At 47.9% G+C, this 24,566-nt stretch overlaps 1 protein-coding gene and 1 long non-coding RNA gene across 8 annotated transcripts in view; one reads left to right on the top strand and one right to left on the bottom strand.

The window, feature by feature from the left end:
- Positions 1–24,566, top strand: part of DLGAP4 (DLG associated protein 4) — a 227,604-nt gene that overhangs the window by 190,043 nt on the left and 12,995 nt on the right. For 5 of the 7 annotated variants that reach the window (XM_030825921.1, XM_030825920.1, XM_030825917.1 and 2 more), the window contains 3 exons: positions 4,696–5,057; positions 7,549–7,637; positions 8,160–8,572. In XM_030825921.1, the coding sequence (XP_030681781.1) occupies positions 4,696–5,057; positions 7,549–7,637; positions 8,160–8,572 (864 nt within the window). Of the gene's footprint in view, positions 1–4,695; positions 5,058–7,202; positions 7,283–7,548; positions 7,638–8,159; positions 8,573–24,566 lie in introns of all 7 variants that reach the window. The other 2 variants (XM_030825922.1, XM_030825919.1) reach the window with 1 other exon arrangement.
- The window catches only part of LOC115837960, a 71,706-nt gene continuing 62,790 nt past the window's right edge, over positions 15,651–24,566 (bottom strand). The window contains exons 3-5 of the long non-coding RNA XR_004033001.1: positions 18,575–18,727; positions 16,786–16,799; positions 15,651–16,223 (exon numbers count right to left, since the gene is read on the bottom strand). This is a non-coding gene — a long non-coding RNA (uncharacterized LOC115837960). The remainder of the gene's footprint in view (positions 16,224–16,785; positions 16,800–18,574; positions 18,728–24,566) is intronic.

The following is a 24,566-nucleotide window of genomic DNA, read 5'->3' as shown; positions in this document are numbered from 1 at the left end:
CCCGTGGACTGATGTGGTCAGTGCTCTGATGGAGATTCCCAGGTGGAAGAAGAGGCGGCAGTCAGGGGAGGCTCTCAGAGGAAGAAATTCTGAAACTTGTGGGTAGCCTAGGGAAGCCTTCCAGGCAGAAGAACAGTATGTGTGAAGGCCCCAGCAGGGGAGGAAGTGGCTGGGGTGATGTATTTCCTCACTATATTACCTGCATTCACACACTTGAAATGAGAGCTCTCCTGTACAAGGTGAGGTCCCATCTCCCTGCTCCAGGGGGGCAATACTCAGAGCTGAGGGTTGCCTGTCCCCCAGGGAGCCCCTGAAGCCCCAAAATCTTGTATGCTAGTCAACACCACTTATCTGGCTGTGGCCTGTGTGTGCCTCAGGAGACACAGAGGATCCAAGATAAGCTCGCTTTCCTCTTATCGAATCAGGCCTGGACTTGCTTTCTGGCTGGGTCACTTTCCCTCTGATGACTGGCTGCCTAGGCCCAGGGCTCAGGGTCTCTGAGGGTGCTTAGTAGAACTCTGGGCCAGCAGCTCTGAGAGAGAGGCTGGAGGGTCAGTCCTTTGTCCAGACCCTTGCTGTGGGCAGTCCTGTTGTCTTCCATTGGGAAGAAGGTGTGCCTCTTCCCCACCAGACCCTCGTGAATGCTGCATGCACACTCTTCATGGACAGTGTCATCCCTACCCCACAGGTGGGAACAAGGACTCTGGTGTCACACAGCCTAAGCTAGGCTTAGTGCCCAGTTCTTGCTCCCCCATACTAACTGCTGCCCTCCTAAGGGAGATATACTCCCTTAAACATTTTGAGCAAATTGAGGTTGGCTTCTGTTTTCTGATCTAGGGCAAAAAAACCCATTTGTTTGGGACTTTAGGTCAAACAAATCCATTCCTTTCCTGAAATCCTCAATGAGTTAGTCCTGTCTCTTCTGGGCACTCGTGGCCATAGATTTCAAGAGCTGCTCTAAACAAACGTCCAGGTCTTGGTAGAAACTGTCCCTGGGCCAGTCAGAGAACTAGCCCAGACTCCCTGCCAGTGGCTGGGGAGTGGTAGAAATTTGGCTCGCCCCCCCATCCCCACCCTACCCAGAGGCCCAGTTGTGTCTGTACCAGAAATGAGTGATACCAAGCCTAGGCCTGGCCCAGCCTTAGCTTATGCAATGCAACCTACGTAATCACGCCCGTTTTACAAGGAGGAAACTGGGGCCATACAACAGGTCAGTGACAGAGCTGGGACCTGAACTCCGGCTAGTCTGGTTCCACACTGCCCCCTGGCTTCTGGACCCTTACCACCGAAATGACTTTGAAACTAGAGAATTTCAGGATTTCAGGCATCAGTGGAGAGGGCGTTCACAGAGGGGATCTTCCCTGCAATCACAGTGATGGGAGGCTCCACACCCATCCTTGAGGGAGAGGATGAATGGGGCAGTGCTTTGAGTTTGTCAAGGGCTGTGTGAATACAGTATGCTGTGACCCAGTGAGAATCCCTCCCGCCCCGGCTTCCGGAACAGAGGAGAGTACTGAGAAGCCCAGAGGGCAAGCAGGAGACTGGAAGCCAGGCCTCTGCCTCAGTTGAGGCCCTTTCCACTCCCACAGTCAGATTTTGGTTTGTTGTGCCCCTGCAGACTGGTCCCGGGGCCCAGCAGGATGCTGTAGGGGTGTGGTGATGAGTAAAGGCCCCAAACACCTGCAGCCCAGCCCAGCCCAGCCCAGCGAGGAGGGGCCCAAGGCCTGAAGAGCAGAGTGAGGTGGCTGTGCTGTGGAGCAGATGCGGCTGCTGCTTACTCCTGCAACTTTGAGCAAGTTGTCTAACCTTCCTGAGCTTCACGTGCCCCACCTGCAAAGTGGGCATAGTCATGATCTCCACCTCACAGGCACCGAGGCTTACGTTACAAAGCTGCAAAGCTGCTGAGCACAGCTTAGTAAATGACCCAGCTTTCGGTCCACAGCCTGTGCCTTATGGCCAGCTGAACGCAGGCGCTCCTCTTCGCTGAGCAGGCGTGTCCCTCCTCTCGCAGGATGATGTGTTGGAGGGCCATTCTCCTTTCGACCTGAGCCCTGCCTCCTGCCTACCTGCTGCCTTTCTTTTGGCTCAGAGAGGTAGCTGTCCTTCTGCCTGCACACTGCTCTTAGGTTGGTAACCAGAGATGCAGGTGTCTGTCTGGGGGATCTCTGAGTTTTCTCAAGGCCTGAGCAGGACTGGGACATTTCAAACAGATGAGTAGGAAGTGAGTGCCCCTGGCTTGGAACTCAGAGTACTTTGTCGCCTCTGGACTAGGCTGGGCACAAGGCACAGCATCCAGTTCCCTGGGCTTAACATCGTGGCATGTGTTACTTTCAAAGAGCTCACTGCAGAGCTGTTTCTCTGCTGATGAGGGCTCCTGGCTTTTCTGGAATCCACTAGAAGGCCTTGGTTTCATAGATGTCTATTGGATAAACAGATGGATTATTTTAAATTAAATTTTTATTTTTAGATAATTGTAGATTCACATGCAGTTGTAAAAAATAATACAAAGGGATTCTTCATACCCCTTACTCGATTTCCCTCAATAGTAAGATCTTGCAAAACTAATACATTCTCACATCCAGAATATCAACAGATACAATCTACCCATCTTATTCAGATTTCCCCAGTTCCACTTGTGTTCACTTGTGTGTGTGTTAGTGCTGTGCAATTTTATCACATGCATACATTCATGTAACCATGCCCACACTCAATACAGAACTATTCCATCACTTCATACAAGGGTCCCTCTTGTTACCCTTTTATAGCCACACCTACTTCCCTCCTTGCCCTCCCCTTCACCCTCTCCCTAGTGACCTCCTCTGCCCTAGCCCCTAGCAACTACTAATATGTTCTCTAGGTCATTTCAAGAATGTTATAGGCCAGGCACAGTGGCTCACACCTATAATCCCACCATTTTGGGAGACTGAGGCAGGAGGATCCCTTGAGTCCAGGAGTTTGAGACTAATCTGGGCAACATAGTGAGACCCCATCTCTACCAAAAGTAAAAAAGTGGTTTTTGTTTATTTGTTTTTTTCTTTTTTTGAGACGGAGTTTCGCTCTTATTGCCTAGGCTGGAGTGCAATGGCGTGATCTCGGCTCACTGCAACCTCCGCCTCCCAGGTTTAAGCAATTCTCCTGCCTCAGCCTCCTGAGTAGCTAGGATTACAGGCGTGTACCACCATGCCCAGCTGCATGTTTATTTTTATAAGAAAATGCCAATGTGTTTTCCATGACAGTAGTATCACTGTTTCTCCACATTCTCAATAGCATTTGATGTTGTCACTTTTTAGCCATTCTGATAGGTTATGTGATGGTATCTCATAGTGGCAGATGGATGGTTTCTACAGTCCTTTGTCCACAGCTCCTGTGATACTGGGCCTTGTTTTGTGAGTTGCCTCTGGGCTGTCACCGTCACCATGATTGTAGCCCCTTGAAGGCAGGGTTTATCTGGCTCGTGGGCCCAGACCAGGGTAGGGGCTTGTTTCAGTCCTCACCGGGCAACAGGCAGTTGGAGTTAAGGTGCTGAGAAAGGCACTAGATCCAACCTCACCCTCCCAGCAAATAGCAACTGTTGGAAAAGCACTTTCTATTGCCAACAGAGTTCTCATTGTCTGAGAAGCAAGCAGTGGGCCTTTGGTGTTCTGGGCCCCTGCTGTGGGTCAGCCCCTGGCTGGGATCGGGGTAAGATTCAGAGATGGTTCAGGTTCCTACCCATGGCAGGTCCTGGCTCTGGGAATCTCAGTGGAGAACAGGGAGGCAGACCATTGTATGAGGTTTCACATAACGAGGAAGTGGGTGGGGGTGGGAATGGCAAGATAGGGAAGGGGGTTAGCTGGACCCTGAAGGATGTGTGTTTTTTTGTTTGTTCATGTGTTTGTTTTGAGATGGAGTTTTGCTCTTGTTCCCCAGGCTGGAGTGCAATGGTGCAACCTCGGCTCACTGCAACCTCCACCTCCCAGGTTCAAGCAGTTCTCCTGCCTCAGCCTTCCGAGTAGCTGGGATTACAGGCATGCGCCACTACGCCCAGCTAATTTTGTATTTTTGGTAGAGATGAGGTTTCTCCATGTTGGTCAGGCTAGTCTCGAACTCCTGACCTCAGGTGATCTGCCCACCTCGGCCTCCCAAAGTGCTGGGACTACAGGTGTGAGCTACCACGCCCGGCCGGAGGTGTTCATTTTTGACCAGGTGGAGAGGGGGCATCCAAGCAGAGGGAATGGGGAGAGGGAAGGTGGTGTGGAAGGAAAAGACCAGGAGAAGCACTGAGTCTCTCAGTGACCTTGAAGATAGCAAGGTTAACCATTCCTTAGCTGTTTTGGCATCTGCTCTGTTGTCACCACCTCCCCACGGCACGGGTCAGGGTCTGTCACAGCCTTGTGGCCCCATGCACTTCACCTAGTACATGCCCCTGCTGGATAATAAGGTTTGTGTGTGACTGATGTGGGGGATATCTTTGGCCAGTGGTGGCATCCCCTCAAGACTTTGTCTCAAATGAGGGTGGGTAGGGCCTGTGTGTGTCTGTCTTGGTTGTTGCTGTCTTGACCCTCATTCTCCCTGCTCCAGAAATCCTTGCTGATGGAATGGCTAAGGCCAGAGCTAGGGCCAAGTCAGGCAGGGCTTCTGCATTGGAAGAGGCTTGAGAAGGTTGGGGGCTTCACCATCTCACCTCTCCCCTGCCCTTCTCTCATCCATCTGCAGGTTCATCATGCCTAGTGGCGTATAAGAAGACCCCGCCACCGGTCCCTCCACGCACCACTTCAAAGCCGTTCATCTCAGTCACAGTCCAGAGCAGTACTGAGTCTGCCCAGGACACCTACCTGGACAGCCAGGACCACAAGAGCGAGGTGACTAGCCAGTCGGGCCTGAGCAACTCGTCGGACAGCCTGGACAGCAGTACCCGACCGCCCAGCGTGACACGGGGCGGAGTCGCCCCAGCCCCTGAGGCCCCAGAGCCACCCCCAAAACATGCAGCTCTGAAAAGTGAACAAGGGACGCTGACCAGCTCTGAGTCCCACCCCGAGGCCGCCCCCAAAAGGAAACTGTCATCAATAGGAATACAAGTAGGGGCTCCTTTTGCACTCTGTGTCCTCAGCCCACTCCGTGCACCTGCCTGCGTGTAATTACATCTCGTGGAGGCCCACTAGGTCTCCTGGGAAAAGGTGGTTTGTCTCTATTTTGGGGGATCAGCCCCAAGTGGCCAAACCGAATTTCACCCATAGCCACGCCTCGCTGGTGTCTGCCCACATGTGCTGCTGGTCAGCAGCTGCGGGCATGTGTTTCTGCTCCTCCAGTGGGTTGTCCCAGTGAATGTAGTTACACTCAGCCAGCCATCTCCTGTCCACTGTTTGCCTGTCCACTGTCTGTCTGTCCACTCCACCCTTTGCCCTGCCAGCTGACCCGTGGGAGGCGGGACTGGCCTAACAGTTCTCTAATCCAAGGTCAGCTCGGGTGCGGAGGCCATAGCCCCGCTTGGCGGCAGGAGCAGCATGGAGCATAGACGCTGATGGGCCAGGGGCCCAGGACCCAGGGCCCTTGAGCCATGGGGGTTGCTCGAGGGGAACTTTGCCCAGAGCCCTCTCGGGCCTTGGGGACAGGTAGGTGGCTTGAGGTACCAGGCCCATCATTGAGAAGGGTGATGCTGGTCTCAGTGCCTCCCTCCATGGGATAGGGTCCAGGCAGGCGATGGTTCCCCAGGGCTAGGTGGCCAAAGTCAGCAGGGCAGGTGTGCCAGCTTCCCCTCCACTGCTTCATTGCACTCCTGCATGCACCCGATGTCAATAATCTGTCTTGTTTGCTGAGCTGGGGAAACTTGGGCCCTGCCTTGTAGTTTTTAAGAGTTTCTCTAAATCCAGATTGAGTGGACTCTCCCTGCCCTGGCTGGACCTGCAGACCAAACTAGGGCACGTTCAGAGCCATGAGGGAGGGGCAGCTACAGTGGGTGAGGGTGAGGGGGGAGACAGGGCCCCCCCAAGCCCGGGGGTGAGTCAGGGAGGACGAGGCGTTGTGTGTTGTGGCACAGGCTGCAGGGGACTCCTCCAGCCACCCCTGAGCAATTGGATGTGGCCCAGCTGATAACAAAGCACTGGAATGCAGGAGCGTGGGACACAAAGTGGAGCTTGAATGGAACAGAGAAGGCTCACTGAGCAATTTCTTGCAGTTGCCTGGATTTGTTTCCTCCACGAGGCAGCTCTAGGCTTCCACTTCCCCACGTATAAACAGAGAGGGAGTTGGCCAGGAGACTCTGCTGTCTGTTTTCTGGGCTTCTTAAGTGTCCAGTCCCTGCCCTGCACAGGTAGTATTCTTAGAAACACAGAGGGTAGCCTAATCTTCAACCCTTGGTCCTGACCACCCATATCTTTGGGCAGCCCCACACTCTTGCTGGCCAAACCAGACGCTCTTATCTTCCTGGAAAACCTAAGAGTTAGGACTACCCTTGATTCCTTTCACCCAGAAAATGACACCGGGATAAGGACTCTCTTAGGCCTGTCCTGCGCGTCCCTTTCCCTGGATTCACCCCAGCCCCATTCTTGCTCTCATTGCAGCTCCTTGGAGATCCAGTGATGCTGCATTCCTTGAGCCGGCTTTTGCCGAGGGGAAATGTGGCTGCATTCCTGTCCCAGAAAGCTTCCCTGGCCCCTACTTCTCTCCACAAGGCCAAGAGACTGATGAGTCCCCAGTTTCTGAGGATGCCCTGAACCCTTGGTGCCTCATGCCCTAGATTGAGTGTGGGTTCTCCCTCATTCTTGAGCAATGATAGGAAAGCTGGCCTGGCTGCCTCATGGCCCGGGACCTTTGTCCCAGAGAAGACAGGCAGGTGCAGGGCATCACTGTTGTCCTGTTCCACTTCACAGGAGTGGAGGGAGTGACAGCTTTCCACTTGGCCCTGACCCCAGTCCTTCCTACTGCTCCCCAGGGCCACCCAGTGCTAAAGGTAACCTCAGCCAAGTGTGAATAATGTCCAGGGACTTCGGTGGCTCCTGTGGGTGGCAGTTTCTGAATCTAGAACTGCTGTCCAGGGTTTGCCCTTAGTGCAGGCGCCTCTGGCCTGCCCTCCAGGCTTCCGCCACAGGGTTCAGGGAGTGATCTTTGCCTCAAGACAGCCGCCAGCTTCAACTACACCAGATAACGGCTGTGGCTTTGTGTGTGTGTGTGTGTGTTCTTTCTCTTTCGTCGTCCTTTTTTTTTTCTCTCTGATGCGTGTGAAGGAGAGGACTAGAAGGAACGGTTCCCACCTCTCGGAGGACAACGGACCCAAAGCGATCGATGTGATGGCACCCTCCTCAGAGTAGGGAAAGCCAGTCATCTCCACCCCATCCCACCTCCCACCCACCTGCCCGCCCGCCCGCCTGCCCGCCTCCGCGCGAATGAGCAGTGCCCGGCTTAACCTGGTCCGGCCTCGGGCCCACGTGCAGTGTCCGCATGCCTCGTGTTTGTCTGTCCACACGTCCGTTTGCGTCGTCCCACTAATGTGAATTTCAGCAGCAAGTGTGGTGTTTGTTTTTTATTTTTGTCTTTGTCTCCGTGCCGTTGCTGTCGTTGTCCTTCAATAAGGTTGACTGCATTCAGCCAGTGCCAAAAGAGGAGCCCAGTCCCGCTACCAAATTCCAGTCCATCGGGGTTCAGGTAGAGGACGACTGGCGGTAAGTCGGACAGAGGTGGCGGCTGCTTCTCCCCTCTCCTCTCCCTCCCTCCGCTCTCACCTCTCCTGCTCTCCCTAACCCACTTCCCCTTGCTGGATTTCTAATAACCAAGCTGGGTTTGGGTTGTGGGTGGTGGCCCAGGCATGGGAGGCTGGGCAGGGGCGGGCGGGTGGACAGATGAGCACTTGCTCTGTGAGACCAGTCACCCACGGGGGCCACGGCTGGGCCAGGACATGGCCTCAGCTGCCCTGATGCTGGTGGTCTTCCTGGCCCCACTGCAGTAAACAGGCAACCTTATGACCTTGTCCTCGTGTGTGTGTGCGTGTGGGCTTGGGCGGGATGGGGCAAGGGCTGAGCCGAGAATGAGATGGGGGCTGTGGGACCCGCTTCAGGCGCATGGTGAGCAGATGATGCATCCGTTTCTCTGTCTCCCGTGTGTCCGGGTCAAGGTGGCCTCTGGTCTCTGGCCCTCTTGGTGACTCACTCCTTCCTGTCCCCACCCCATCCACCCCCTACCCACAGAAGCAGCGTCCCGTCTCACAGTATGTCCTCCCGACGGGACACAGACTCGGATACCCAGGATGCCAATGACTCAAGCTGTAAGTCATCTGAGAGGAGCCTTCCGGACTGTACCCCTCACCCCAACTCCATCAGCATCGATGCCGGTCCCCGGCAGGCCCCCAAGATTGCCCAGATCAAGCGCAACCTCTCCTATGGAGACAACAGCGACCCTGCCCTAGAGGCATCCTCGCTGCCCCCACCCGACCCCTGGCTCGAGACCTCCTCCAGCTCCCCAGCAGAGCCGGCACAGCCAGGGGCCTGCCGCCGAGATGGCTACTGGTTCCTAAAGCTACTGCAGGCAGAAACGGAGCGGCTGGAAGGCTGGTGCTGCCAGATGGACAAGGAGACCAAAGAGAACAACCTCTCTGAAGAAGGTGGGTGCCACATGGATGGTCCTTGGGCAGGGGTAGAAGGTGTTGGCAGCTAGTTCCAGCTGGTGGCCAGCAGCTTCCGAACTTCTGAGTGGGGGTCTCTTAGGTTCTCTTCTTGGGCTAGTTTTTGAGATCCCTTCTTACTTTCTTCGCATTCTTCCATCCACCCACCTATTTAACCAAACCTCTTTCCAGAAAGGGTTGCTGGTGATAGCTGTTTGTTGTGCAGGCTGTTAGGTCACCCACACCTGGGTTTGAATCCCAACTCCTCCCTTACTAGTGAAGTAACCCTTGGTCAGGTTACTCTGAGCCCCCATTTCCTCATCTGTAAAATGGAGATAATCCTCTGCTCACTATGTGAGCATGTTGTAAGGATTGAATGTGTCGTGCATGTAAAGGGCCTGATGACCTGTCAGACACAGAGAAAAGTGGGAGCCTAATTATGCCTTCAACAACTTCCTTTTTTTTTGGAGACAGTCTCGCTTTGTCACCCAGGCTGGAGTGCAGTGGCACGATATCAGCTCACTGCAACCTCTGCCTCCCAAGTTCAAGCAATTCTCCTGCCTCAGCCTCCTGAATAGCTGGGACTACAGGCACGTGCCACCACACCTGGCTGATTTTTGTATTTTTAGTAGAGACGGGGTTTCACCATATTGGCCAGGCTGGTCTCGAACTCCTGACCTCAGGTGATCCACCTGCCTATGCCTCCCAGAGTGCTGGGATTACAGGCGTGAGCCACCACACTCTGCCAACAGCTTCTTACTGAGTGCTTCCTGTGTGCCAAGCACCAGGGATCCAACTGGGTCTCAACAGGGTGTGAAGAAGTTATGCTTTTATTTTCCACTTAAGTTTCTACCTATATCATGCCAATTTCCAAAAATTCTCTTGAGAAATTAGTTCAAGAAAGTGCTAGACACGTATAGGGAGCCTAGATTCACAGGTGGTTGGAGGGGGATTGGGTGGTGGAAGGCAGGTCCTGGGAAGCTCCAGGCTGTTGACCTGCACCCACCTGGTTCACCTGAGGCTCTGGTTCCCATTGAGCTACTCCTCCACACTCAGGAAGGACAGGTCTTCAGAGTGTCCAAATGGTGTTGACCCGCATCCCATACATGATGGTGGAGGCCCTGAGGACAGCAGCCTTTGATGATGCAGAAGGCTCATCAGAGTCATTGTTTTCACTGTCCTCTAGGCCAGTTGCCAGCTTTGATGTCACACCCACTAGTGCAGAGGAACTGTTGTGAGGAAAGTACCTAGTAACTTTTTACAATAATAGTATTTCTAAAAATCAAAACAGAGACAAGGATCAGAGAGCATTAAAAGGCTTCTAAGAGAAAACATCCAGCCCACCGCCCTACCTGGGCCTTTCCCTGCTTTCAGTTTTTACTAGCTGTATATTCTGGTATTTGTCTTCATATATCTTTTTAAAAATGTGACTGATTATATTTCCTCTTTAAAATTAATCATCATTTCTATTAATTTCCTGTTACCATTGGCATAGATGAGTGTTTAGCTCTCACACAACCTCTATCTCCCTTTTTCCCACCCTCTGTATACATCACAGTTTATGGTTAAATAGTAATCAGTGTTTCTGTTTACTATGAGTATGTAAATATTGTTTATTGCAGAGCCTAACAGCATATTATTATTGCATTTTCTTCTTTTTACATTTTGTTTTTCCTAAAACGAATTGTTTGCCCTGTTGCCACATTTAAAAAATACACTCCATTTGCTAAATTTAAAAAAAATTTTTTAAGAGACATGTCCTCACTCTGTCATCCAGGTTGGAAGTGCAGTGGCATAAGCATAGCTCACTGCAGCCTCAAACTCCTGGGCCGAAGTAATTCTCTCACCCCAGCTTCCTGAGTAGCAAAGGACTACCACAGAGTGCCACCATGCCCAGCTAATTTTTAAATTTTTTTGTAGGGACAAGGTCTCCCTATGTTACCTAGGCTGGTCTCAAACTCCTGGGCTCAAGCCATCCTGTTGGGTTGGCCTCCCAAAGTGCTGGGATTACAGGCTTGAGCCACCGCGCCCGGCCAACAATTTCTGTATAAATATAAAAATGAAGTTAAAAATAATTTTCCCTCAGAATCTTAAAGGCTCCATCATTTTTTTTATTTTTATTTTTTTGAGACAGAGTCTCGCCCTGTCACCCAGGCTGGAGTGCAGTGGTGTGATCTCAGCTAACTGCAACCTCTGCCTCCTGGGTTCAAGTGATTCTCCTGCCTCAGCCTCCCGAGTAGCTGGGATTACAGGTGTGTGCCACCATGCCCAGCTAATTTTTTGTATTTTTAGTAGAGATGGGGTTTCACTGTGTTGGCCAGGCTGGTCTCGAACTCCTGACCTCAGATAATCCGCCTGGCTCGGCCTCCAAGAATGCTGAGATTACAGGCATGAGCCACCGTGCCTGGCCACCTTGTATTAATTTTTAAAAGTAATTTTCTCACTCCTCTTTGTTCTGTTATCTGGCTCTGGAATTTCTGTCAGTTGCTGTACCTGCTGGGTGGATCCTCAGGTTCTCACCTTTTCTTCCTCATGTCTTTTTGTTGGACTTTCTGAAAGGTTTTTTCTTTTCTCTTTTTCTTCTGCCCTGTAATGGCTTTACCGAGATATAATTCACATACCACAAAATTCACCCTTTTAAAATACACATTTAGTAAACTCACAATGGCACTTAGTGTATTCACAGTGTGGTGCAACCATCACTACTGTTTATTTTAAGAACATGTTCATTGCCCCAAAAAGATGCTCTCTACTCATTAGGAGCCGCTCCCACAGCCTTAGGCAACCTCTAATCTTTCTATCTCTGGATTTGCCTATTCTGGACATTTTATATAAACAGAATCATACCATATAAGGCTTTTTTTTTTTTTTTTTTTTTTTTTTTTTGAGACAGTCTCGCTCTTCTTCCAGGCTGGAGTGCAGTGGCACAGTCTTGGCTCACTGCAAGCTCCGCCTCCTAGGTTCACGCCATTCTCCTGCCTCAGCCTCCCCAGTAGCTGGAACTACAGGCACCTGCCACCATGCCCGGGTAATTTTTTGTATTTTTGGTAGAGACGGGGTTTCACCATGTTAGCCTGGATGGTCTCAATCTCCTGACCTCATGATCTGCCCACCTCAGCCTCCCAAAGTGCTGGGATTACAGGCGTGAGCCACTGCACCCGGCCCCATATATGGCCTTTTGTGTCTGGCTTTCACTTGGCATGTTTTTGAGGTTCATCCATGTTGTAGCATATGCCAGTATTTCATTCCGTTTTGTTGCTGAATAATATTTCATTTCACACTACATTTTATTTATCCATTCTTCTGTTGATGGACATTTGGGTTGTTTGTACTTTTTGGCTATGATGAATAATACTGCTAGAATATTCAGGTACAAGTTTTTGTATGGATGTATATTCATTTCTTTTGGAGTAGAAATGCTAGGTCAAACTTCTATTTTTGTTTTCCTTTTTTTGTTGTAAAATACATATAACATAAAATTTACCTTTTAACTGTTTTTAAGTGTGCAATTCAGTGGCATTAATTACATTCACAATATTGTGCTACCATCACAACCATCTATTTCCAAAACTTTCATCTAAAACATAGAATCTACCCATTAAACAGTAATTCCCCATTACCCTCTCTGCCTAGCCGCTGGTATCCTCTACTTGCTATGTCTATGAATTTGCCTTGTCCTTTTGTGTTTGGCATGTTTTCAAGGTTCATCCATGTTACAGCATTTTCATTTTTATGGCTTCATTTTTATGGTTGACTAGTATTCCATTATGTGTACAATATATACCACATTTTGTTCATCTGTTGCTGGGCACTTGGGTTGTTTCCACCTTTTGGCTATTGTGAGTAATGCAGCTATGAAGATTGGCATGTTCGAATCCCTGTTTTTAATTCTTTGGGGAGTGAAATTGCTAAGTTATCTGGTAACGCTATGTTTAGCTTTTTGAGGAACGGCTGAACTGCTTTCCATAGAAGCTATACCATTTTACATTCCTACCAGCAAAGCACGAAGGTTCCAGTTTCTATCTTCACCAACATCTGTTATCTTCTGTCTTTTAAAAAAATTCTAGCCATCCTAACGGCTATGAAGTAGATGAAGTAGTATCTCATTGTCATTTTGATTTGTATTTCCCTTATGACATTGAGCATCTTTTCATGTGTCTGTTGGTCATTTGTATGTCTTCTTGGAAGAAATGGCCAAGGCCTTCGCCCATTTTTTAATTGGGTGGTTTGTCTTTTTGTTACTGAGTTGTAAGTCCTTTATATATTCTGGGTGCTAGACCCTCATCATATATATGATTTGCAGATACTTTCTCCCATTCTGGAGACTGTCTTTTCACTTTCTTCCTGGTGACTTTTGCTGCACACAGGTTCTTTTTTTTTTTTGAGACAGAGTCTCGCTCTGTTGCCCAGACTGGAGTGCAGTGATGCGATCTCGGCTCACTGCAACCTCTGCCTGCTGGGTTCAGGCAATTCTCCTGCCTCAGCCTCCTGAGTAGCTGGACTTACATGTGCGTGCCACCATGCCTGGCTAATTTTTTGTATTTTTAGTAGAGATGGGGTTTCACTATGCTGGCCAGGCTGGTCTCGAACTCCTGACCTCATGATCTGCCTGCCTTGGCCTCCCAAAGTGCTGGGATTACAGGCGTGAGCCACTGCGCCTGGCTGACGCACAAAGGTTCTTAGTTTTGATGAAGTCCATTTTGTTGCTTGTGTCTCCACTTATTTTTTTAAAATTATGAGCATATATTAATAAAAATTTAAGATAAACAGTTGAGGCACTGAGAAGCTGACTGGCAGCTTTGTGTGGGCAGGGTTTGTTTTAAGTAGACTTTCTATGGACCCCTTCTTAGAATAGTGGTTTTAGGCTGGGTGTGGTGGCTCATGCCTGTAATCCCAGCACCCCAGCACTTTGCGAGGCCGAGGCGAGAGGATCTGTTGAGCCCAGGAGTTCAAGACCAGCCTGGTCAACATAGCGAGACCCCCATCTCTACCTAAAATATAAAAATTAGCCAGGCATGATGGCATGTGCCTGTCATTCCAGCTATTTGGGAGGCTGACAAGCGGGGAGGATCGCTTGAGCCCAGGAGGTCAAGGCTGCAGTGAGCCAAGATTGGGCCACTGCATTCCAGCCTGGGTGACAGAGTGAGACCCTGTCTCAAAAGGAAAAAATCATAAGGAAGAGAATATACTTAACTGCTCATTAAGCAGAAGTGGATCGTCATAAAGGTCTTCATCCTTGTCTTCACATTGAGTACATTGAGGAGGAGGAATGGGGAAGAGGAGGAATGTTGGTCCCACTGTCTCGGGGTGGCAGATGGGAAGAAAATTGATACATAAGTAGATCTTTGCAGTTCAAACCTGTGTTGTTCAAGGGTCAGCTGTATTTCACCATATATTCAATATAAAATTATTGCAATATCTTATATTCCTTTTCATAGTAAGTCTTTTAAAATTTAGTGTATGTTTTACTCTTACAGCACATCTTAATTCAGACAAGCAACGTTTCAGGTGCTTACTAACCACATGTGGCTAGTAGCTGCTGTATTGAGTAGCACAGGTTGAGACAGTAAGCCTGGGGCAGGGTGCACAGATTGCTTCATGCCAATAGGGTGATTCTGTGGGTTTGATTCCCTTTAACTTTCCTTTACTATACTTAATTCTAGTTATTTCTAGCGCAAGAAGATGTTTACCTGCAAAGGAAATTATGTCATACCAAACAATATTGGTATTACCTTCCTGTCTACCTGGGAGGGAAGGGGTCTTTTATGATGTTTCTGGATAACCGCAACCAGAACTCCTGCAGTTGAACACGAACTCTAGAGGGAGCCCTTTTCATAGCCCTGTATCAGTTACTGTAACTTACAGACAGATGGAGTCACATAGCTCATGTCCCTTATCCAAAATACATAGATCAGGGAACTCAGCAGTGCCCACCCACCCAGGTGGCTGCCTGTCTTGATTGGATTTTGCATTGCCCTCTTGTCTAAACCTGAAGAACTTTAAACTTGACAATGTTCTTTTCAGATAATTTATTTTTCTGAATTGTGGTTAAATATATATAACATGAAAATTACCATTTCAACCAAGTTTACAGTCTGTGGCATTAAATTCACATTGTTGTATAACCATCACTGCCGTCCATCTCTAGAACTTGTTTTGTCTTCCCCAGCTGAAATCTGTACCAATTAAACACTAACTCCCCATTCCTTCCTACCCCCCAGCCACTGGCAGCCACCCCTCTACTTTGTCTCTGAGTTTGACTATTCTAGCTACTTCATGTAAGTGGAACCATGCAGCATTTGTTCTTCTGTGACTGGCGTATTTCACTTTGCATAATGTCGTCAAGGTTCATCCATAGCATGTGTCACAGTTCCCTCCCTTGTTAAGGCTGAGTCATATTCCATTGTATGTAGAGACTACATTTTATGTGTCTATTCATTTGCCAGTGGATAGGTGGATTGCATCTACCTTTTGGCCATTGTGAATAACGTTTCCTGTCTCTTAAGAATGATACTCTTCATTGAAATTGCAAGGCTCTCTGATTAAATTCTGTATATCCACTCAAGGCCCTGACCTGTGGCCACAAGTTAGTTTTTTGTTTTTTTGTTTGTTTTGTTTTTGTGAGACAGAGTCGCACTCTGTTGCCCAGGCTGGAGTGCAGTGGTACAGTTTCGGCTCACCACAACCTCCGCCTCCTGGGTTCAAGTGATTCTCGTGCCTCAGCCTCTTGAGTAGCTGGGATTACAGGCAAGTGCCACCATGTCCAGCTAATTTTTGTATTTTTAGTAGAGATGGGGTTTCACCATGTTGGCCAGGCTGGTCTCGAACTCCTGACCTCAAGTGATCTGCCCACTTCGCCCTCCCAGAATGCTGGGATTACAGGTGTGAGCCACCACACCCAGCCATGGCCACAAGTTTTAAGGTCACCCCTCTTACATCTGTGAGGAACTCCATCAAGGAGATACCATTCGTAGCTGGGCCTCAGAGAATATCTACAGGCTGCGGGAGAGGAAAGGCATTCCAGATGGAGGGAGCAAAGACACAGAAGCAGGAAGGGCATAACAAGTCACACCAAACCTAATGGCACAAAACAACCGTTTTATTATGGTCATGGATTCTGTATGTCAGCAGTTCAGAAAGAGCGTGGCAGGAACATCTTGTTTCTTCTCCATAAAGCCTGGGGCTTCAGATGGGAAGGCTCAGGGGCTGGGGGTGACGTGACATCTGAGGGATGGCATTACCTAAAGGTAGTTAACGTGTGTGCCTGGCACTTAAACAAGGATGACTCAAAGGCCAGGACTGCCAGCCACAGCCCCTGTGTATGTCCCCCCACGTGCCTTTGCTCCCTCGCAGCATGGCAGCCTTCTTGCATGGTGGCTCCAGGCCCAAGTGTGTGTTGAACCCTGAGGCTGCATCCTTTTCTGACCTAGCCCTGGAAGTCACCTACTAACTCTTCCACTGTATTTGATTGGTTACAAGCAAGTCCCAAGCCCAAGGCGGGGCTTCGGGTTGAAGGAGGGGAGTATTAGACCCTACCTCTTCATAGGGAAGTATCAAGGTTCTAAAAGAGGAGGAGGGATAGGAGAGACTGTTGGGGCCTTCAGAAAATACAATCTGCCACAGCAAAGAAGCAGTTACATCCACTGTTAAGCTGCAGTAAAAAGAACAATTTCATATTGAACACTATGTCTTGAACACTGTCTACTTTGATACATAGAGATCTAGTTCATTTCTGTTAAATTCATAGGCATATACTACATTCTCTTTGACCATTTTCCTAATGATGCTTCAGGGTTTTTTTTTTGTTTTTTTTTTTTTTTTTTTTTTTTTTTTTTTTTTTTTTTTTTGAGATGGAGTTCTCTCTTGTTACCCAGTCTGGAGTGCAGTGGTGCGATCTCGGCTTACCACAACCTCCACCTCCCGGGTTCAAGCAATTCTCATGCCTCAGCCTCCCAAGTAGCTGGGATTACAGGCATGTGCCACCATGCCCAGCTAATTTTTTGTATTTTTATTAGAGACGAGGTTTCTCCATGTTGGTCAGGCTGGTCTTGAACTCCCGACCTCAGGTGATCTGCCTGCCTGGGCCTCCCAAAGTGCTGGGATTATGGCGTGAGCCACTGCGCCCGGGCCATTTTGGTGTTTTCAGCGTTTCATCAACACTCTGGTGCATGTCTCTCTGCCACGACATGGGAGAATTTCTCTGGAGTACTTACCTTGGACAGACCCACTGGATGGGAGGAAACATATTTTAATAAATTCTGCCTGATTGCTCTCCAAAGAGGTTATATCAGTTTATCCTTACACCAAGTGTTTGAAAGTTGCCATTTCCTAGTATACTTACTGATACTTGATCTTGTTGGACTTTAAATCACTTACTTGATAAGTGGAAAATTAAAACCAGTTGATTTATTTCACATTTACTTGGTTACTAGAGAAGCTGTGCATGTTTTAGTTTTATTTATATTGGCCATTCAAACTTTACTCCTGTGAATTACTTGTATACTCTATTCATTCTTCTATTGGATTCTCAGTATTTTTCAAATCCTCTGGGCATGATGGCTCATGCCTTAAATCTCAGCACTTTGGGAGGCTGACGTGGGAAGATTGCTTCACTTCAGGAGTTCAAAACTAGCCTGGGCAACATAGTGAGACCTCATGTATACTACAAATGAAAATTTAAAAATAAACAATTGGCCAGGCGCGGTGGCTCATACTTATAATCCCAGCACTTTGGGAAGCCGAGGCGGGAGGATCACCTGAGGTCAGGAGTTTGAGACCAGCCTGGCCAACATAGTGAAACCCCATCTCTACTGAAAATACAAAAATTAGCTGGGTGTGGTGGCAGGTGCCTGTAATCCCAGATACTCGGGAGGCTGAGGCAGGGGAATCGCTTGAACCCGGGAGGCGGAGCTTGCACTGAGCCGAGATCACACCACTGTACTCCAGCCTGGGCGACAGAGCTAGACTCCATCTCAAAAAGTATATAAATAAATAATAAAAATAAATAAATAATTAGCCGAGCATTGTGGTGTACACCTGTAGTCCCAGTTACTCAGGAGACTAAGGTGAGAGGATTGCTCGAGTGTGGGAGAGTAAGGCTGTAGTGAGGTATGATTGTGCCCTGGGCAACAGAGTGAGACCCTGTCTCAAAAAAACAAAAAGTACTTTAAAAATCAATTTGTAGTTCTTTATATATATGGATAGTTACACTATGCCTATTACAATATGACCAATATTTTCTGCCACATTATTGCTTGTCTTTTTTTTTGAGACAGAGTTTCACTCTTGTTGCCCAGGCTGGAATGCAATAGCACGATCTCGGATCACTGCAACCTCTGCCTCCTGGGTTCAAGCGATTCTCTTGTCTCAGCCTCCCGAGCAGCTGGGATTACAGGCATGCGCCACCACGCCCCACTAATTTTGTATTTTTAGTAGAGACAGGGTTTCTCCATGTTGGTCAGGCTGGTCTCTTACTCCTGACCTCAAGTGATCCGCCTGCCTCAGCCTCCCAAAGTGCTGGGATTACAGGCGTGAGCCACCGCGCCTGGCCTGAAGTCTCTTTCTTTCTTCAGTGTTTAGTGATGCAGATTCCATACTTACGCAGGGGTATGTTTCTGGGCTCTGTTCTGTTCCTCTTTTGGCTGCTTCTATGTTAATACAACTATTTTCATTTATTTGTTTATTTAATTTTATTTTTTTGGCGAGTCTCGCTCTGGCACCCCATCTGAAGTACAGTAGCATGATCTCAGCTCACTGCAACTTCTGCTTCCTGGGTTCAAGTGATTCTCCTGCCTCAGCCTCCTGAGTAGCTGGGACTACAGGTGCATGCAACCACACCCGGCTAATTTTTTGTATTTTTAGTAGAAATGAGGTTTCGCCATGTTGGCCAAGCTGGTCTCAAACTCCTGACCTTAGTTGACCCGCCTGCCTCAGCCTCCCAAAGTGCTGGGATTACAGGAGTGAGCCACTGTGCCCAGCTTTGTTAATATAACTTTTAATTACCATGGCTTTGTAGCATGCCTTGGTATCTGGTGAGTGCTCTGTCTTTATCCTTTTTGTGCAGAAAGAAAAACTATTCTTATATCTTCATTCTTCCAATGTAAATTATAGAATTTGTATATCAAGTTCCTTAGAAAAATTCTGTTGGGATGAAAACTGGAAGTAGAGTGAGCTTACAGATTAATTGGGGAAGAATTGATAACTAAAATATTGAATCTTCCTAACTATAAATCAACTTTATTACTCCATTTATTCAAGAATGCTATTATATCCTTCTATCCAAGTTTGAGTAATTTCTCTATGAAGGTCTTTCATATTTTAATTTTCATTTAATTTAATTTTTTGAGAAAAGGTCTCACTCCGTCACCCAGGCTGGAGCCACAATGGCATGATCTTGGTTCATTGCAGCCTCAGCCTCCTGGGCTCAGGTGATCCTCCTGCCTCAGCTTTCCAAGTAGCTGAGGCTACAGGTGTGTACCACCATGCTCAGCTAACTTTGAGATTTTTTTGTAGAGATGGGGTCTCACTGTGTTGTCCAGGCTGGTCTTGAACTCCTGGGCTCAAGCAGTCCTCCTGCTTTAACCTCCCAAAGTACTGGGATTACACCCATGAGCCACTGCATCTGGCCTCCTGCATATTTTTATTAGATTTATTCCTTGGTACTTTCTAGTAGTTTTTGTTGAGTTTTGTGAAATTGATCATTTAAAAAATATTTGCGGCCGGGTGCAGTGACTCACTCCTATAATCCCAGTGCTTTGGAAGGCCGAGGTAGGCAGATCATTTGAGGTCAGGAGCTCGAGACCAGCCTGGCCAACATGGTGAAACTCCATCTCTACTAAAAATACAAAAATCAGCTGGGTGTCATGGTGGGCACCTGTAATCTTGGCTACTTCTGAGGCTGAGGCAGGAGAATCACTTGAACCCGGGAGGTGGAGGTTGCGGTGAGCCGAGATCATGCCACCATGCTCCAGCCTGGGTGACAGAGGGAGACCCTATCTCAAAAAAAAAAAAAAAAAAAAAAATGCATATTCTAATTAGTCACAGCTAGTAGGTAGAAATGTTTGATCCTTGTATGTTGATCTTGTGTCCGGCAACCAAGAGAATCCAACATGGTTCTCTTGGATTTGCATCATAAATGATTATATTGTTTGCTAAGAATGCCAATTTTGTCTCTCTGATCTTTTTTTTTTTTTTGAGACGGAGTCTTGCTCTGTTGCCCAGGCTAGAGTGCAGTGGCACGATCTCGGCCCACTGCAAGCTCCACCTCCCGGATTCATGCCATTCTCCTGCTTCGGCCTCCCGAGTAGCTAGGACTACAGGTGCCCACCACCTCGCCCAGCTAATTTTTTGTAATTTTAGTAGAGACAGAGTTTCACTGTGTTAGCAGGATGGTCTTGATCTCCTGACCTCGTGATCCACCCGCCGCAGCCTCCCAAAGTGCTGGGATTACAGGCGTAAGCCACCACGCCCGGCCCCTTGTCTCTCTGATCTTATTGATATCTTGTCCAACTGTATGGCAGAGTGCTTCGGGACAGTGTGGAATAATAGGTCCATATCTCTACCTTGGTCCTGACTGTCATTCACTCAGTGAATATTTATTTATTTATTTATTTATTTATTTATTTATTTATTTATTTATTTATTTTGAGGCAGAGTCTTGCTGTCGCCCATGCTGGAGTGCAGTGGCGCAATTTCGGCTCACTGCAGGCTCCGCCCCCCGGGGTTCACGCCATCTCCTGCCTCAGCCTCCCGAGTAGCTGGGACTACAGGCGCCCACCATCTCGCCCGGCTAATTTTTTGTATTTTTAGTAGAGATGGGGTTTCACTGTGTTAGCAGGATGGTCTCGATCTCCTGACCTCGTGATCCACCCGCCTGGGCCTCCCAAAGTGCTGGGATTACAGGCGTGAGCCACCGCGCCCGGCCGGCCACTTAGTGAATATTTATTGAGTTCTACCTTATGCCAGGTACTGTTGTAGCTTCTGGGGATGTAGCAGTGAACAAAACAAAATCCCTCCCCTCATGGGAAGGGATACCAAATAACCAAATGTGGTAAGCAATAACCAGGTGAGCAGTAACAAATAACCAGAAAGGGCAGTATCGTGTCCACTGCACAGGCAGGGGCGGTGTTGCTGTTGCATTCAGGGTGGTCAGGGAGGGCATCCCTGGCCAGGTGACCTGTGAGCAGAAACCTGAAGAGAGGGAGAGAGGAAGTCTGTAGAGATTTGGGGAGAAGAACTTTCCAGGCAGAAGGAGCAGCACCTGACTGATGGGCAAGTGCTTGACACGCGCAAGGCTGAGGGAAGCCACCAGCGGGCTGCAGCCATGAACCAGAGGAGAGGGATGGGAGACGAAGTCAGACTGGGGGCGTCTCAGATCACAGGGGTCTCAGAGGCCCTTTTTTTTTTTTTTTTTTTTTTTTTTTTGAGATGGGGTCTCACTCTTTCACCCAGGCTGGAGTGCAGCGGCGCAATTTTGGCTGACTGTAACCTCCACCTGCCAGGCTCAAGCAATCCTCCCACCTCAGTCTCCCAAGTAGCTGGGACCACAGGCCTGCCACACCTGGCTGGGAGTTTAACCACGTTGCCCAGGCTGGTCTTGAACTCCTGAACTCAAGTGATCCACCCATCAGAGGCCATTATTAAAGGCTTGGTTTTACTCCAAGAAGACCTCATCAGAGACTTTTGAGTGCTGCAACTTGACATACTTTTTTAAAGGATTAATCTGGCTTCTCTATCCAAATGAGAACCTCCGTGTACCTTCCATTGGCACACAAATGGAAGCTGGGAGATGAGTTAGGAGGATTTAACAATCTGGGTGAGAGAGACTTTAATGGAGGAATCAGACTGTGGATATATTTTGAAGATAGAACAGGATTTCTCAACAGATTACATATGGGGTAAGAGTAAGGGAGCCAAACGTGGCTTGGAGTCTGAGTGAAGAAGAGGATGGCGTTGCCATTGAAATAGGGAAAACTATAGGAAATGTAGATCTGGGGGAAAGTCAGGAGTTTGGTTTGGAACATGTTAAATTTGATATGTTTTGTTAGACATCAGAATAGAGAAGTCAAGCAGGCAGTTGGATACATGAGTCTGGGGATAGGTCCAGTTTGAAGATTCTATTTGGGAGTCACCAGAGTATAGATAAAGATGAATAAGATGAGAATGCCTAATAAGTAGAGAAGACAAGCAGTCTAAGGACTGAGCCCAGAGACGTGAACACTTAGTGGTGGAAAGGGAGGAATAAACAGCAAGATCAAAGGAAGAGCAATTGGAAGCCACCTGAACAACGTTCTCAAGGAGAGAATCCACAGTGTCAAAGGCAGCTGAAGGGCTCACCAAGCCAGATCTAGAAAGGCAGAGGTCAGTAACTACATAAAGGGCCATTTTGGTGGAATGGTGATGGCGGAAGCATGGGTAAGGTAGCCTGATAGGAGGAGGATTAAGAGAAGAGAAAACAGGAGAGTAACTGGAGACCACATGCATGGATTTTCCTGTACAAGGAAGCAGAGAAATGGAGGGATGTAGGGTCAAAGGAGACAGCTGTTTCGTTGTTGTTGTTGCTGTTGTTTTGAGATAGGGTCTCACTCTGTCACCCAGGTTGAAGTGCAGTGGTGTGATCTCAGCTCATTGCAGCCTTGAACTCCTGGGCTCCACTGATCCTCCCACCCCAGCCTCCCAAGTAGCTGGGAACACCGGGGTGCACCACCACACCTGCCTAATTAAAAAAACCTTTTTTATAGAGATGCAATCTCGCTTTATTGCCTAGGCTGGTCTCAAACTCCTGGGTTTAAACAGTGCCCCCATCTCAGCCTCCCACAGTGTTAGGGTTACAGGCATGAGCCACCACGCCTGTCCTTGTTTTGTTTTTTTAATGGAGCAATATAAGCATGTTTATATGTTGCTGAGAATGACCTTGTTAGAGAAAGGGAGCTTATTATGCTGGAGAGAAAATGGGCAACTGTTGGGGTTATCCTTAGGTGAGAAGGAATCGAGTTAGTGCCAAAGTAGAGAACAGATAGCTTCTCCACAGGGACAGGAGAAAGGCCATGTCTGAGGAGAGGTGAGGTGAGGCAGGTGGGAGCAGAGTCATCACCTCAGGGCAAGGAGGTGGGGAGGATGCGTAGGACGTCTCTGGAAAGCAGATTTGACACTGGCATCAGGAGACAGCAGGCCCACCAGTCACTCCAAGGACCACTGAGATGAGGTGTGAAGGCAGAACTGGAATGGGGGAGGGGTGTGTCCATCCAAAAGATGAGCTTGGGTTTACTGTTTTCCATTCATTGCATGTCTGTATCACACCACTTTCTATAAAATGGTTTGTGTATTTCTCCTTAAAAATTTTTTGCTTTATATATTTTGAAGATATTGGATGGATCAAGTTTAGAATTGTAATATTCCTGGCAGACGTTCACTGATCCATTCTGTTTTTCAGAATCTATGTGTTTGCCTGAGAGTCATCTTATATGTATTATGACTATTACAGTAGCAGACTTCCTTTGATTAGTGTTTGTCTGGTATATCTCTTTCCATCCATTTACTTTTAACCTTTCACTGTCCTTATTAATCATGTCTCTTGTAATCAGCATATACCTGGATTTTATGTTTTATCCAGTTTCCTGATTTTTATTTTAGAAATAGGTAATGTAGTCCATTTTTACAAGGTCATTTCTGTATATTTAGATTTATTCTTACCATGTTATTTTGGGGGATTTGTGCTTTTTAAATGTATTTTAATTTATTTATTTAAATAGAGATGGGCTCTCACTATGTTGCCCAGGCTGGTCTCAAACTTCTAGCCTTAAGCAGTCCTCCCACCTGGGCCTCCCAAAGTGTTGAAATTACAGGCGTGAACCACTGAGCCCAGCCTCCTTTTCTGAGGTATCTTTTTTTCCTCTTTCTTCCCTTCTTTTGGATTAACTCCTCTCCTCACTCCTTTTACAAACCCTACTAGTTTTCAGGCTATATTAGTTGGGATTATGTTTGCCTACAAATAACACTAAAACTTTTCTAAAAAGTGATTTAAACAAGACTGTTTATTTCATTCTCAAGAATGTCTGAGATAGTGATGGTGGAGCCACAGGCTTTTTTGTTTCCTTGCGGTTTGATGCCATTAATTGGCTTTCATTGATAAGATCTTCTCAACTGTCAGAGTGCTGCTGGATCCCAGCATCCTAAGTGCATTCCAGCCAGCAAAAGGAACCGACAGCAAAGGAGAACAAGCTGGCCCACGCACTGCTTCTGCTTCCACTGCTTTGGCCAGAATTTAGACATACAACTATGCATATCTTGCTGCAGGGGAGTCTAGGAAATGCTTGATTCCAGGCTATGTGCTCAGTTAAAAATAAAAGGTCCACACAGATCACTTGTTTTCAGAAGCCTATGCTGTGCTTAGTAGACAGTGTGCACATTATAGAGAGTTGGCATAATGCTAACAACAGAAATCCTTATTCCAATCCTGATCCTAGTATAACTTGTTGTAGGATTCTAGTACTTTGCATGCCATGCCTCAGAGTTTTAATGTGACAGTACTGGCTGGGTGCGGTGGCTCATGCCTGTAATCCCAGCACTTTGGGAGCTGAGGTGGGTGGATTGCCTGAGCTCAGGAGTTCGAGACCAGCCTGGGCAACATGGTGAAACTCCATCTTTACTAAAATACAAAAAGTTAGCCAGGCATGGTGGTGTGCACCTGTAATCCCAGCTACTTGGAAGGCTGAGACCGGAGAATCACTTGAACCTGGGAGGCAGAGGTTGCAGTAAGCCCAGATTGCGCCACTGCATTCCAGTCTGGGCAACAGAGCTAGACTTCATCTCAGGAAAAAAAAAAAAATTGACAGTACTTTGTCCTGGGAAGTTCACACTATGCCTAAAGGCTTGCTGTGTTTCATTTCCTCTGAATAAAGTTGCTGTTAGATATGAAGGAAAAAAAATCGAAAGTTCTGTGTATGGCTGGGCACAGTGGCTTATGCCTGTAGTCCCAACACTTTGGGAGGCTGAG

Source organism: Nomascus leucogenys, chromosome 13, assembly GCF_006542625.1.
Source record: "Nomascus leucogenys isolate Asia chromosome 13, Asia_NLE_v1, whole genome shotgun sequence".
In the NCBI taxonomy this organism is placed as follows: Eukaryota; Metazoa; Chordata; class Mammalia; order Primates; family Hylobatidae; genus Nomascus; species Nomascus leucogenys.
Note: the sequence above shows the minus strand (reverse complement) of the source record. Positions and strands in the feature narration are given on the sequence as shown.